The 13,586-nt window shown below is 32.8% G+C and overlaps 2 protein-coding genes across 2 annotated transcripts; one reads left to right on the top strand and one right to left on the bottom strand.

Moving 5' to 3' along the window:
• Positions 1-243: 243 nt before the first annotated feature.
• Positions 244-6,733, bottom strand: LOC133173833 (uncharacterized). Its single transcript, XM_061308902.1, has 2 exons — positions 6,619-6,733; positions 244-4,106 (listed from the first exon to the last, which is right to left on the bottom strand). The coding sequence occupies exon 2, from the start codon at positions 4,101-4,103 to the stop codon at positions 3,669-3,671; it is 435 nt and encodes a 144-aa protein (XP_061164886.1). The 5' UTR covers positions 4,104-4,106; positions 6,619-6,733; the 3' UTR covers positions 244-3,668.
• Positions 6,734-6,914: 181 nt separating this feature from the next.
• On the top strand, positions 6,915-9,433 carry LOC133173832 (bcl-2-like protein 1). The gene is made up of 2 exons (XM_061308887.1): positions 6,915-7,595; positions 8,217-9,433. Exons 1-2 carry the CDS (start codon positions 7,029-7,031, stop codon positions 8,331-8,333), a joined length of 684 nt encoding a protein of 227 aa, XP_061164871.1. The 5' UTR covers positions 6,915-7,028; the 3' UTR covers positions 8,334-9,433.
• Positions 9,434-13,586: the final 4,153 nt, after the last annotated feature.

Here is a 13,586-nt window from a genome sequence, read left to right as displayed (position 1 = left end):
TAAAATATACATGTATGTATCAAAGGCATAAACTTCTAGATGGTGTTAAAAATTGAGCATGAAGGTATCCATTTTCCAAACTCCTTTAGTAACTTTATTCCCAGATCTCCATTTAATTCTAAACCTTTTTTTAAATTAATATTCCTTTGTAGTTAAATTAAAGTTCATATAACTCACTGTTGTACATATAAATTCAACTATAAAAACTCATGCACTCTTATAAAAAAATAATAAGTCATAAAATGCTATTACTTAAATTTATTAAATACTTTTCATAAACTAACTTATGTTCAAAATGTTTAAAATGTTTAACAAAAAGCTGTAATGACATCCTTTTTGATGACCTCTGCCCTCTGAGGCACTCCAAGGAAAATTTCAGATATACACTGTACACCATGTACTGTGAAAGTCTTACGATTATCACAATTATCCAACAGGTAACCAATTACACAATATGACAAAATAATTAACATACCTAATGAATATTGTAAGGTGTAAAATCAAGTTACCCTCTCCATGTGACTGTTACCTGTTTGACAGGTAAAAATGTATGTTATATACAAAGGTGTCATCACCTAACACCTGGTCCACACCTTACAATGTAAGTAACAAGGAAGATTGCACAGGTTTGCATAATGTTATTCTAAGTTATTCCCACATATTATTGCATCATCTTACAAACAAACAATCAAGAAAATTATCTCCATTTTATGGTGCCATTACAATTTTACCCTCTTAGATATAGCTTAAGATATATACAAATAAACTTTGAAAAGTCAACAACTAGGTTTATGCTAACTAAACAATTACTCATGATTATCACTTATATATGTATGTATAAATTGATCTATACTATAAATTATTATTGCTGACTCAATGTCAAACAACCACTGCTCATCTATCCTGGTACAATACCTGACTATCAAATATACAAAATATACAATTATACATTCATTAACACAATTGCTGTGAGTTTTTGCAAACTTGACTAACTATCATTTGATATATTAAATCCATGGTGTACCTGGTACATAATATCAGATGAACAGGTTCAGGTAAAGCTACAAAAGTGATTATCTCTCACTTATCAACAATTCGGGCAGGTCGGGTTTTCCCCACTCACTCTACGTGGGAGTTAGTTTGGGACCCTGCCAAAGTGGTTTAGCTAGTAATATATATGTGTGTTCCACGAACAAGTGCCTTGATCTAAGTTATATATATTTAAATAACTATTGAAAGAGTTCTATATTTTGAAATCACTGAAGTGCCCCAAAGAAAGTATTCTTTATATTGCGTAACTAAATTGAAATTGGAGCAGTGTGCATAAACAAACACTGCAATCATTTGCCAGATTAATCCATAATTTCAATTGGAATTAGTGAACTTGAAATAAACTTTATAAATTTATAACAACAAATATATTGGTATTTTAAAAATCTTAATGATCACTGGCCCATGGTTGAATTCATACCCTTAATGCCATACCATTATTGCTTAGTTACTTACTTATATCCTTACAGAATTATTCAGGTGGTGACAATTTGTATGTTTATTTATTTATTTAAAGTTTGAATACTTTTAAATATTTTTTTAAGTACAATTGTATACATTTTCACACTTCCATTGTCAGAAAGGGCATTTAAATAGTGACAAATATATACCATCACAATCTTTACAGATGATGAATTCCTATTTGTCATTTTCCATAAAATCAGACATTCACTTTTAGAATTTGCTTGATCGAATGATTTCAACATTTAAATATACAAGTGACTAGTACTCAGAACTAACCATATCCTGTTCTATTTAATGAACGCCACCATTGTCCAGTCGTGGACCAAACAAGGACAAAGAGAATATATTATAGATTCTTGCCAATATGTTACAATTACATGATATATATTTATAAATAATATTTGGCCTTGTGTGTAATGTTAATTGATTTCATCTCGAGTTCCTTTGTACTTTGTACTGCACTTCACATGCATATAACATGTTTAAGAAACCAGACACATGCACTTTAAATCTGTGTAAGAATATTCATGATGTGTACTATTTTTATCTCAATTATTAACAAATAATTAATAGATATAGGTACTTTAATATTTCTGACCCCATATGGTTTTCAGTACCAAGAAATACACTAACACATTAAAGTGCATGTATATAAACTATACCGAATAATCAACAGATTTATCTTACATACATTTTCATATACAACATGTACAATATATTAAACAAAAAACATGTTTATCAGCGATTGCTAGTGATATCCTGTACTTAAAACCTGTGACTCTGTTCCAGAGCATAAACATGTTTATGGAAAGACAAATCCAGTGTATTCTTATGTAATCATGTTGAAAGACTTTGAACAGGGTAACTGAATAACCATGATAACAATCTTAAATCACCACTGAATTTCTCTAATCAGATAATCAGTGTTTGGTTCAGTATTTAACCAACCTTTTATTAAGAATATGGCACTTACAAAGTTTATATGTAAACATTGAACTTCACAGCACCTTCTAATACAGTAATTGAAAATTAATTTTATAATGAAAATCAATCATTGTATGGTCATTGGCCACATAACAAAATATCTTATACACAATAGATGCACACCTTACAGGTGTTACTGTGAATGATAATCTTAATTAAGAGTTTTTTTTTAAAAATTCCAATCTCTCTAAACAAATATTTGAACAGGAATGTAGAGAGGATTTTCATTAAGAAAAAAATCTTTAAATCAGTTAAATACCAAAAATCTCTTTCTTAGTTAATTAACTTTCGATTCAAACAAATTCTATTTTGGGTTAACATGGTGAATGTTCTGATCAAGATTAAGCTTCTTTTTAAATTAAAAAAAAAATGAAACCAACCAATAACCCATTGATAAAGAACATACTATAAATATCTTGAAAAACTTGATAAATGAAGGGATCGATGAACTTAAAAATCCCAAACTGGCAAAAATCAATGTGAACCTTTCAGGTAAATGCTCTTTTTTGTTAAAAATACATTTGAAAAATCTTTTACCTTTTTTTTTTTTTAAATACGTACATTACATCATTCAAAGTAAACAAATTTATCTATGCGTGTCTTCTGTCAGAAATAAATACGTCATATATAGCATTGTTGACCACATGAATTCAATACACAGTTTAATGAATAAGGGTATTTAAATTATTTAACATTCAACTTATTGTCTGTTACTCTGCTGATCTAGGTGTTTATATATTTCCCAGATATTTATCTCATATAGACTTGTAAACAAGGTGGAATGCCTGATATCACTTCAGGTACCAACAACCTCAAAACTGATAAAAAAAAAAAGATAGATAAAGAAAATTATGTTCTAAATCAACAATGTGAAAAAAGGACAATGCCTTAAATCACTTCAACCTTTTCAAACAATGACTTCACTTGATCAAGAAAATGATTTCAAGTATTATATCACTGATTGTACAACCATTTAGTAAATTACAAATTGCATTCTATCTGATCTATGAACATTTATAAATATCCTTCACAAGAGTTTAGGAAAAGTATCTCCCCTTTTTCATCCTTACTGAATACTGACCATAGTCAACTTCTTGATGGTTAAATTATACTGCATCCCTTGACTGGTTTCTCGACACTTTCCGACGTTTAGAATTCACTTACATCGGTCATTCTTTATCATGTTTTTGTCTCCTCAGGTCCGGTAATGAATGACTGTTTGTCAGAGTTGAAGAATTTTCCCTAGTCGAATTGTAGTATGCATTTCTTAAATAGTACGAATAACACATTTCATCACCCATGTACCTTAAATGTTTACCGAGTCCTTTGGAATAATGCTCGTCTCCCATCACTCTAAGAATTTGTCCACAGATGGAATGTGACTGGGGATTCAGGTGATGTTCTACCAGCCCTGTGGGGACAGATCCCCTCCGCTCCACCCTCTGTTGACTTATTCTCATGCTGTCGTCTATGTCCTCTTCATTATCACTCTGTGTCCTGTCTGTACTTTCCGCCCGTGTCACCTCTATCCTGGGGTTGTTGCTTGGGTGGGGTAGGGTTCTCTGAGTTTCCTCTTGATCGTCTTCCATTCCCTCAGATCCCATGTCCTAGAAATCATAAGAAATCAAAATTAAATTTTGCTCTTCTTAATATTATTGTAGCTGTCATAAATATTGCATTTGTGAAATAGTGTTCAAAAGCTTAGACATGTTAGAAATGCATAGACAAGGCATCAACTGGAAATTGAAACTGAAAATTAAAAAAATTAAATACATGTACATGCATTTCAGCAATGAATTTTCATGGCACTGTAACACACACATGAACACAAATCATATAATTTGATCAACTGGTTACATATATATTTTTTGGCTGATAAACAGGATAAATTGAATAATTCTTAAAGTTAATTTTTATCTCTGCATTGAGAAAAAACAAATGTATCTGCTTGTTGTCAATTTAGAAGATTCTATAAAATGACAAAATTTTTATGAGCATCACATTCTTCACCATGAATTAGAGATTTTGGTATCCATATATATACAGTCACACCTTGTTATCTTGAACTCAATGGGATGAGAAAAAAACTTTGAGAGGAAACTTCCAAGGATTCAAGATATCCAGGGTTTGTTTGTTTTATGTCCCTTTCAAGAATTTTTCACTCATATGGAGACGCCACCGCTTGCATGTGGAGGGCTGCAAATTTATACCTATACTCAGCATTCAGGGCCATTAAGCAGTGAGGGTTCTTTTTTGTGCCACGGGACCTCAATTTATATGGTCTCATCTGAAGGATCAGTCTCCACGTCCCACAGTGGAGAGTTATGATCCAGGGTAAAATACATAAAGAATAAAGATGATAAACTTGATAAACTTTATTAAAGGGTTTAGACTAGCTTCCAAATCACTCCCACATATTCATGGATTTGAGATATCAGTTTTGAGATATCGAAGTTCAATTGTATATTTAACTTGAAGAAGATTAAAAAATATCACATAACTTTCTTTTTTTACATTTATTGGTCTAAGTTATAAATTCAAGCTTTTCTAACTGACGGTATGCATTGTGTGAACAGAATTATGGTCACTTAAATTGCTCACACAAAAAACAAATTTCATCAACTTTTTACATGAAAATATACAGCATTGATAAAATTAAAGCAGGCAATGCAATATCTGAAATAATATCTAACCCATTTCAAACATTGCATTTTCATTTTGGCTCATACTGGAATGATGCTAGATGTCATTGCCTGATTGGATAAAGGACTTCACCTGCCTGCCATCAATATTTCTTCCGAAAGTTCAGTCAGTGAATACATGTAGTAAAATTTGGACATTAGCATGGCTAATAGAAAGGTATAACATCCAAATTTAATGAAAAAATCATGCCGACACTATTTTCTCTTTTAAAAGAAATTTTCCAAAAATGTTAGATTAATCTTATACCCTAAATGCAAAAACTTTGTAAATTTGTTGAATGAAAAATGTTTTGCAGTGTGTCTCACTAAGAAACTTTCTCCATTTTTGGCAAAATGCAGTACATAGCATAAATCTAACACGTTAGTATATAGGTCCCTGCATAAAGTTAAACATGTTTACAATACTGCACATGCATCACAAATCTATATGCTCCTGACTTTGTCAATGTCACCATAGTCATACAATGGTACTTAGGCTTTTATTTTCACATGAATGAAATTGAGCAAAATAATCTATTACTGAACACTAGGCCAGCACATCGATTTACCCAAATGGACCCAAATGGAACCCAAATGGACCTCAAATGGACCCAAATGGAAACACAAATGGACCCAAATGGAAATCAAACGGACCCAAATGGAAATCAAATGGAATATTAAATATATATAATCGTATTATCAAGTTGTTACTTATTTAAAATGATGAAAATAATGAACTTACAAATGGAGAATATTAATTATTCATTTCTAATATTGTATTTTAAAATACGAATTAATTTTCTATAGTATTCTATATATCGGCAAAATTATTGGGGGGGGGGGGGGGGGTAGTGCGCCTCTCTCGTGCCCCCCCCCCCCCGGGTTCCTACGGCCATGAAATCTATAAACTTTAATATGAAATACTTCCATTTTGTATTCAATGATATGCAAAAGTTATTTCAAATAGAAAAAAAATAATTCGTATTTTAAAATACAATATTAGAAATGAATAATTAATATTTTCCATTTGCAAGTTTATTATTTTCATCATTTTAAATAAGTAACAACTTGAGGATACGATAATATATATCTAATATTCCATTTGGGTCCATTTGATTTCCATTTGGGTCCATTTGTGTTTCCATTTGGGTCCATTTGGGTTCCATTTGGGTAAATCGACGCACCCCACTTGGCTTCAAAAAGTTTCACATTCATTTTCTTTATATTCATTGCAAAAACCAAGATAAAAAACAAAAAGTCAAAACATCATTATTGAAAAAACATTGCAAAGTTAAAAACAAAAACAATTTCCAAATAAAGTACCCTATAATCATAATAAACCATATGTTTATCTAAAAAAATTGCTGAGGAAATTCGGCAGTAGTAGAGGCCTCTAGAGACTATAGGCCTACTTTGAGATAAGTATAACGTTACATACCTGATAATTTCCACTTCCTATAATCTGTTTTATGGTAATTTGTATCAAATATATTTTTCCAATATATTCAACAACTACTACCGTGAGAGGAGGAAACTCTTCCGTAAAATTTTCGTCCCTCTCGCAGGAATTCCTGTAATAATATTGTCCAATCAAATCCTTACTTTCTGAATGACGTATGATGTGGAATCTTCTCAGTGTATAAATATAGAATTGTTTTTTACGTCACATACTTTATAAACACCATTGACCAATAAGAGAGAAGGTTAGTTATCACGTGAATCGGTCCGTTCCTGAGAAGACCGCAGCCATTTTGGGAGGTTAGACGTATAAAGACTTCTCGTTTTCTTGTTTACATCTCATTTCTTGTTCTTTTAATTGAACAGTTAACAGTGGATTTGGACTTAGAAATGGCAAGTGAAGTAGAAAACCTGAAACATTCAAATGGAAACTTTCTCAAAGGAAATTTATTTACTGAAATTAACCGGCAGCTTGGTCTTCTTCCTGGATTTGCGGGACTTGGTCAAGATATGGCGAGGTTAGATCAAGAAACACAAACTCCTGGTAGCACAACGCCTATGGATAAAGTTCGACAGATGGCAGAAGTTATTGCCTCAGATGTGATTGCTACATTCGAGGAAAATAGTGATAGAGCTCCTCAAAATAGATACTGTAAAACCATGAGAAGAACTGTGAAAGAAATGTCTGATCGTCATAATATCGCTTTCAAATCTATGGTGCAAAAACTAAATGTGAATGACACTAATGCCTTCCCGACATTTGTATCAGTTGCTGATGAAATTTTTGAAGATGGGACAATTAACTGGGGTAGAATTGTTGCGGTGTATACTTTCGCAGCTAGGTTAGCAGTCCATTGTAAGAAATATAGTCCGGACTCTGAAGAAAGAATTGCCCTATATGCTGGAAAATATGTTGCGAGTAAATTGGGGAAATGGATCTTGGATAATGGGGGATGGGTAAGTGAAAATTGCTCATAGGATTGATAATATATTCATGATTTTTTGAGTCGGGTGTTAGTTGGAATAAACAATATTATATTAATAGATTTATTTAGGAAAAAACATCTGAAACAAGTATCTGTGGGGATTTTAAAAAAATATATGAAGATTAAGAAATGTCTTTGAAGTATACATGATAAGAATTATTAGAATGTAAGGTCTTCATGGTTGCTTAGTATCTATACAAATGTGCCAGACATGCTTTGGTAGTGTGCCAGTGAGTGTATTGAATTTTCAATGAATACTGAATACATTTGGCAGATAGCCAAATTCCATTTAAAAACCTCTTTAGACTGGATTTTACCACAAATATGGGTGATTCATTTTATGCTTTCATTCTGCATTTCTCAACTTGGCAAATATTTTAATTTAAAGGGTCCTTTTGTAGAAAACTATTTTTAAAATTTCCATGTATGGAGAAGTCATGTATTGAGTGTCAAACCACTAAGCAAAATAACTATAAGCCTGGCTAATCCTAATTAAATGTATGAAAAAGATCTCATGATACATGACATCAGGTATGGTCTCTCAATAATTGAGAATTGTGTTTTTTAAACGAGGTATTTTTGTCTTTTATAGGACGCCTTTGCTGATTATTTCCCAGAGCAAGGTGCAACGGAAGACAAGTTGTGGAAAGGACTCATGTTCACGGCTGTCGGCCTTGTGACGTTAGGAACAATGGTCGCAAATCGTTGAACAATCAACAACTGGAGTGAAAATCCAAACATCTAGTCAGCTGATCAACTCCACCCATCCTTCCCCAGGATGCAGTTGTCTTCGAGACAATGAGAAATTCGTGTTCAGTTGGGGACACTTTTATTTTTATACTTTTTGTCAAGCAATTATCATTTGTACATAATTGTTATCCATTTTGGATTCTTGTCTCCAACAATTAGGACAATTTTAAAGATTTTGTTTAACTTTAAATGTGTACTTTTGATGAATAGAGGAACAAAGGACATGTTTTCTCATTTATTGTAAGCTGATATTATGATCGAAAATTCTGTCATACCTACTAAACCATTCCTCTTGAAAAAGTGTAAATTATTAGCAGTGACATTTATAGAACTTTTTAAATTGTTGAGAAGGCTGGGTAATTAAATATTTGTACAGCATATGTCAACAGAACTTGCCATTTTATATGGTGTGATTGACAGAATTTTCCAAAAAAAAAAAATGTTGAAGTTTAGAATTTCACTTGAACATTTGTAAGCAAATCCATGGGTTTTTTTCCTAATATTTATATACATACAAAAAAGGAAGATTTTGTCAGTATATCATATTTATTGGTATTGTAGCAATCAAATATAGTGCTATTCTTCCAGTAAGCATGTTTATTTAAGACATGTATATGAACTAGTATTATTTAAAGATGCAGCATCCTAAAATAAGGGCAGATTCCAGTACCTCATAAATTTAATTCACATTGCTTGCGAGATTGTAATTAGTAAATTGTTATTTTGATGTGTAAACCAGCAAAGTTGATTGATCTCAAGAATGAACACGCAGTAAATTTTTTTTTTTTTTTTTTTTTGAACTAAAAGTGAGTTACGCTTTCAGAACTTGTCAAGTTTTAAGGGTTTTTCTAGTGTTGTAAAAATGTGTACACATCTTTTCATCAGAAAAGAATCAAGAGTTAAATATGAATGAAGTATGAACTTTAAATTTAAATCTGAATTTGGAGTATCTGAAAAAATCTCTATTTTTATTTTTTTGTTTGATGCTGTAAATGGTTGATAGGCATCTTTTTTGTGCAATAGATAATGTAAATCCAAATAAAATTATTAAAATTTGAATATTAGAATTATTTTTTTATTCCATGAAAAAATGGACACCACGTCATATAATAATATTCCAAATCTCTACAGAATATATAGAATGAAGTTGAACACACCTGTGAAATCTAGCTTTTACTGAATACTGATACCTGAATGGTACAGAATTTGTTAAATAACTTTAAAATCATAAATGTGTCCTATTTAAAAAAAAATTAAATGAAGTAAAATAAACTGCACACATTTTATAAAGATGAAAAGTGTTCTGATACAATGTGACGTAGTTGTAAAACCTGAACCTTTAAACATTGATGTGGCAGATCATGAAGTCGGAAAGACTGGGGAGTAAACATAATTTTACAAAATAACAGGGTTTCTATTAGCAAGCTGTACATGTGCACAGTACTGCCTCTGAACTATAATATTTAACAATTTAAAGATGGATGTAACTGGCGCGATAAAACCTTATGTTATATTTATTAGTAATTAAAACAAGAATGTTGTTAGTATAGAAATTGTCATTGCATGTGTGTGCAAAAACTACAGACGTCGGTCCGTGATTCGGGTTTGCTTGAGTTGTCGTTCTTTGAATGTTGATCTCTTCCATTCCAAACGAAGAAAAGAAAATAATGTTGAATCTATATAGTGTTAAATCCAGACTCTAAAAAGGGCATGGTAATCCAATAATCGAAAGGGCACTTTACGCCGCGACAAGTTTTCATTAGGGCACTTTTTTTAACGTCTTTTTTTCTGGCTTAGAAACATAAAGCCTCTGGGTGTCAACTCAAAAAGTTAGAACACAGATCATTGAACATGTTGAAAGAAACTAACTTCATACTTTGTTGTTTCCTAGCCCATTTCACACATAATATTCAGTTTTTTTTTTGGTACTGTACATTGTATGTTGACTTAATTCATCAGCAGTTTTATTTTTCACATTTCTTCATCTACTCTGTTTTTTCTACTTTCAAATTAAAAAAAACGATCCTGACTTAAAATGTGTAACATTTTAATTTACAAATTAATCTATCTTTGACACTGGGATAATTCTTGCATAATCAATGCAATTAAATGATATTTTCTCCTGTTATCTCTTATACCCTGACAGCCTGAGGCATGTTACCTGGCCAGGTGGCTGTGTGCGTTCAAGCGAGAAGTGATTTCCTGTCCTGAATTCACACCTTTGCCAGCATTCAATAAACAAAGGGGCTAATCAGCATGCACTGAATAAACAAAGCCGCTAGTCCATCTTGCCTCTGCTAGGCATATTTATTTATTTTTGCAAGGAAAAAAGGGCATGGCGCTGGAAAAAAGGGCATGGCGCCGCGCCATGCTAGTTTGCTTTAGATTTAACACTACTATATGATTTTTTAAATTTATTTTCAGCATAATTTGTCTGTAATTATTTCTTGCATACAAAAAGGTAACCTCTACCACATGTCACTTTTTATAAATATTGTATTATCACGGAAAAAAAAACAACAAAGAACAATTTTGGCTTCATACTTGGTACCACATCGTCGCAAGCCACTGGTTTCTTGTCCATTGTGGACACAGAACCCGTAGTTTGCGACGATGCCCGCACTATAGTAAATGTCTTTATCAGACAAAGTTCTTTATAAATCAATTTAAAATGCTATGAAATGCTCGTTTTTGGTAGCATAAGCTGAGTCATACAGATAAAAGACAATAACACTAATACATGTAATACTCAAAATGGTGTTTCTTTTTGGAAGTCAAGCTTGAAAATCTTGGCAAAGGCCACAATGTTACAATACAATTCTTAAACCGGCTTGACATCTTTGTGAATCAACATCATAATCTGAATTATTTAAAACATAAAGCACAGATAGATCGGAACTAAATGTTCATCCAGTTAAGGTGGGGTCAAGAGAAGGCTAAAATTTTGTACGTTTCATATATACAGTTTCTCTTCAGCGAGGATACCTTGAATACCATGATTGAAATGGGATTACCAAAAAGAACAAAAGCAAATCAGCGGACATTGTAGACGTGTCCTGCTACAGAAACGATAGAAACATTGCATAGGCGTTTAAAACTGTAACGATGCTTTCCCTACAATATATTTACTCCAAGGGAATTTTTTAGTCGTTTTGTTGTGTATATTTTCTTCTAGCACACGTATCCATGTGTTCAATATTAAAAATCCAAAACAAAACATTAGAGCAAACGTTTCATAAAAAAAGAAAATCACCACTAACACAACTTTTTAGCTCACCCGAGCTGAAGGCTCAAATAAGTGAGCTTTTCTGATTAAAATTCATCCTTGTCTGTCATTGTTGGTTTCGTTGTCGTTGTTGTTGTCGTCGTAAAATTTTTCACATCTTCATATCCTCTGCAGAATTACCGGACCAATTTCAACGAAACCTACCAAAAAGTATCTTTGTTCGAAGCGGATTCAAGTTTGTTCAAATGAAAGGTCACTTCCTTCTTTCAAAGGGAGATAATTAAGAATGAGTGAAAAATTACCGACATCTGTCAAAAATCTTCTCAAGAACCACAGGGACGGAAAAATTGAGACTGTTGTGAAAGTTTCATTACATAGTGTAGACTGAATTTTGTTCAAAAATCATTACCTCGGGGGGATGATGGGACCACAAATGGCGATTAAAGTTATACACCGGGAATGTTTAGGGGGAAATCTATAAGAATCCTCTTCTCAAGGACCCCTGGGCTAGAAAAGTTTAAACATATGTGAAAGCTTCATTACATAGCGTACATGTAGATTCACGTTTGATCAAATCAGCAAGGCTAGGGCAACGATGGGCGAGTACTGAGCTCGTTTCTGCTGTTCTCTAACCAACGTGCTCAGATGAGCGATATGGTCCAGTGGGCCTCTTGCTTAAAAATAAGTTTATTTTGTTACTTCCACAATATTCAAAAACCCTTCTAAAATGATTAGTTTAAAACTCTCTCTCTCTCTCTCTCTCTGATAATTAATACTTATCTTGATGTTTCACATTGTTGTAATAAAATAATTTCTTTTCATTAAGTTTAGTTTAACGTTATGCTGTGTATATATGTACAGGTAAACTTAAAAGAGTTAAAATTTTTGATAAATGCTCTTATTTCGATTGATATAGCGTTATAGTGAAGACATAGATAATGGGAGATTTAAAACAAACAGAAGAGCAAACAATCATGCAGTTGTGGGTCGGAGTGATGTCCAGAGGTCGATCACACCAAAAAATTGATGTATTAAATCATACTCATATTATTGGACACAAAATGGGGGGGGGCTCCCTGGACCCCCTCCCTCTAAATCCTCCAGTGATGTCTTGTTGTTTTCAAAGTGGATTTGCTCCGTACTTTTTCAGTCTTCCTCCGACCTCTTCCGTTGCCACTCCTCTATTATTACTTGCATGTGTTAGGTTTGTTACATAACTGTCTACGGAAATATATCGGGTTGATCAATTTCAAATAGACAGCTTGGATTTTCCTCGTCGTCTATACGATATATTTCCGTAGAAATAAGGAGTGTACTAAGATTGCTGCTGACTGTTTATAAAAATACATGTATATCGGGTTGAGGTCCCACTTTGGATCAACTAGATAATATTCAGGACCTTTAGAAAATGTTTTCTGAAATATCTTTTCCCCGTCATTTTGTTTCTTCAAAAGAGATGACAACTGCATGCAGAAAAGAACCTTCAAGTGTCTTTTCATTTGAAAAGTTATTCTGAATTATGAGTTTGTATCTCGACCTATCTTAATTGCCAAATACACGCATACAGGTTTATGTACAGAGGAACGAGAATTGATTCCAGACTGAGACAAGATCGTTGAAAATTTCGATTTTATTCCAGTCGAATGTTACGACTTTACGTCCTTAGTTCAATATTTTGTCACGCCTTCAGATCTAGACTCCGCATTGTTGGTAAGTTTAAATTAATCCACTCCATACATGGCTTACAAAGTCAAGGTTCTTATACATCTTATAAGTCATGAGCAAAAACATTCCATGGTATCCAGTTATAACCGAGACTCTGTTTGTAACAAAAGACGGACAGACAGGCAGACAACGCTGGTCAAAAGGATATGACGTCAACATATACTCCTTCGGTAGAGGGGGGGGGGGGGTACGGGGTCAATTACCATTTTACTTTCAAAGTTTTCCACCTCTTGTATCTGTTTTCTATGGACTTTCCATAGT

This window comes from Saccostrea echinata, unplaced genomic scaffold, assembly GCF_033153115.1.
Source record: "Saccostrea echinata isolate AGI-Se365-2 ecotype Australia unplaced genomic scaffold, CSIRO_AGI_Sech_v1 ptg000002l, whole genome shotgun sequence".
In the NCBI taxonomy this organism is placed as follows: domain Eukaryota; kingdom Metazoa; phylum Mollusca; class Bivalvia; order Ostreida; family Ostreidae; genus Saccostrea; species Saccostrea echinata.
Note: the sequence above shows the minus strand (reverse complement) of the source record. Positions and strands in the feature narration are given on the sequence as shown.

Coding starts and splice junctions, on each gene's coding strand:
- LOC133173833 (XM_061308902.1), bottom strand. CDS start 4,103: ATGGGATCTGAGGGAATGGAAGACGATCAAGAGGAAACTCAGAGAACC.
- LOC133173832 (XM_061308887.1), top strand. CDS start 7,029: ATGGCAAGTGAAGTAGAAAACCTGAAACATTCAAATGGAAACTTTCTC. Junction 7,596..8,216: donor TCTTGGATAATGGGGGATGG/GTAAGTGAAAAT, acceptor TGTCTTTTATAG/GACGCCTTTGCTGATTATTT.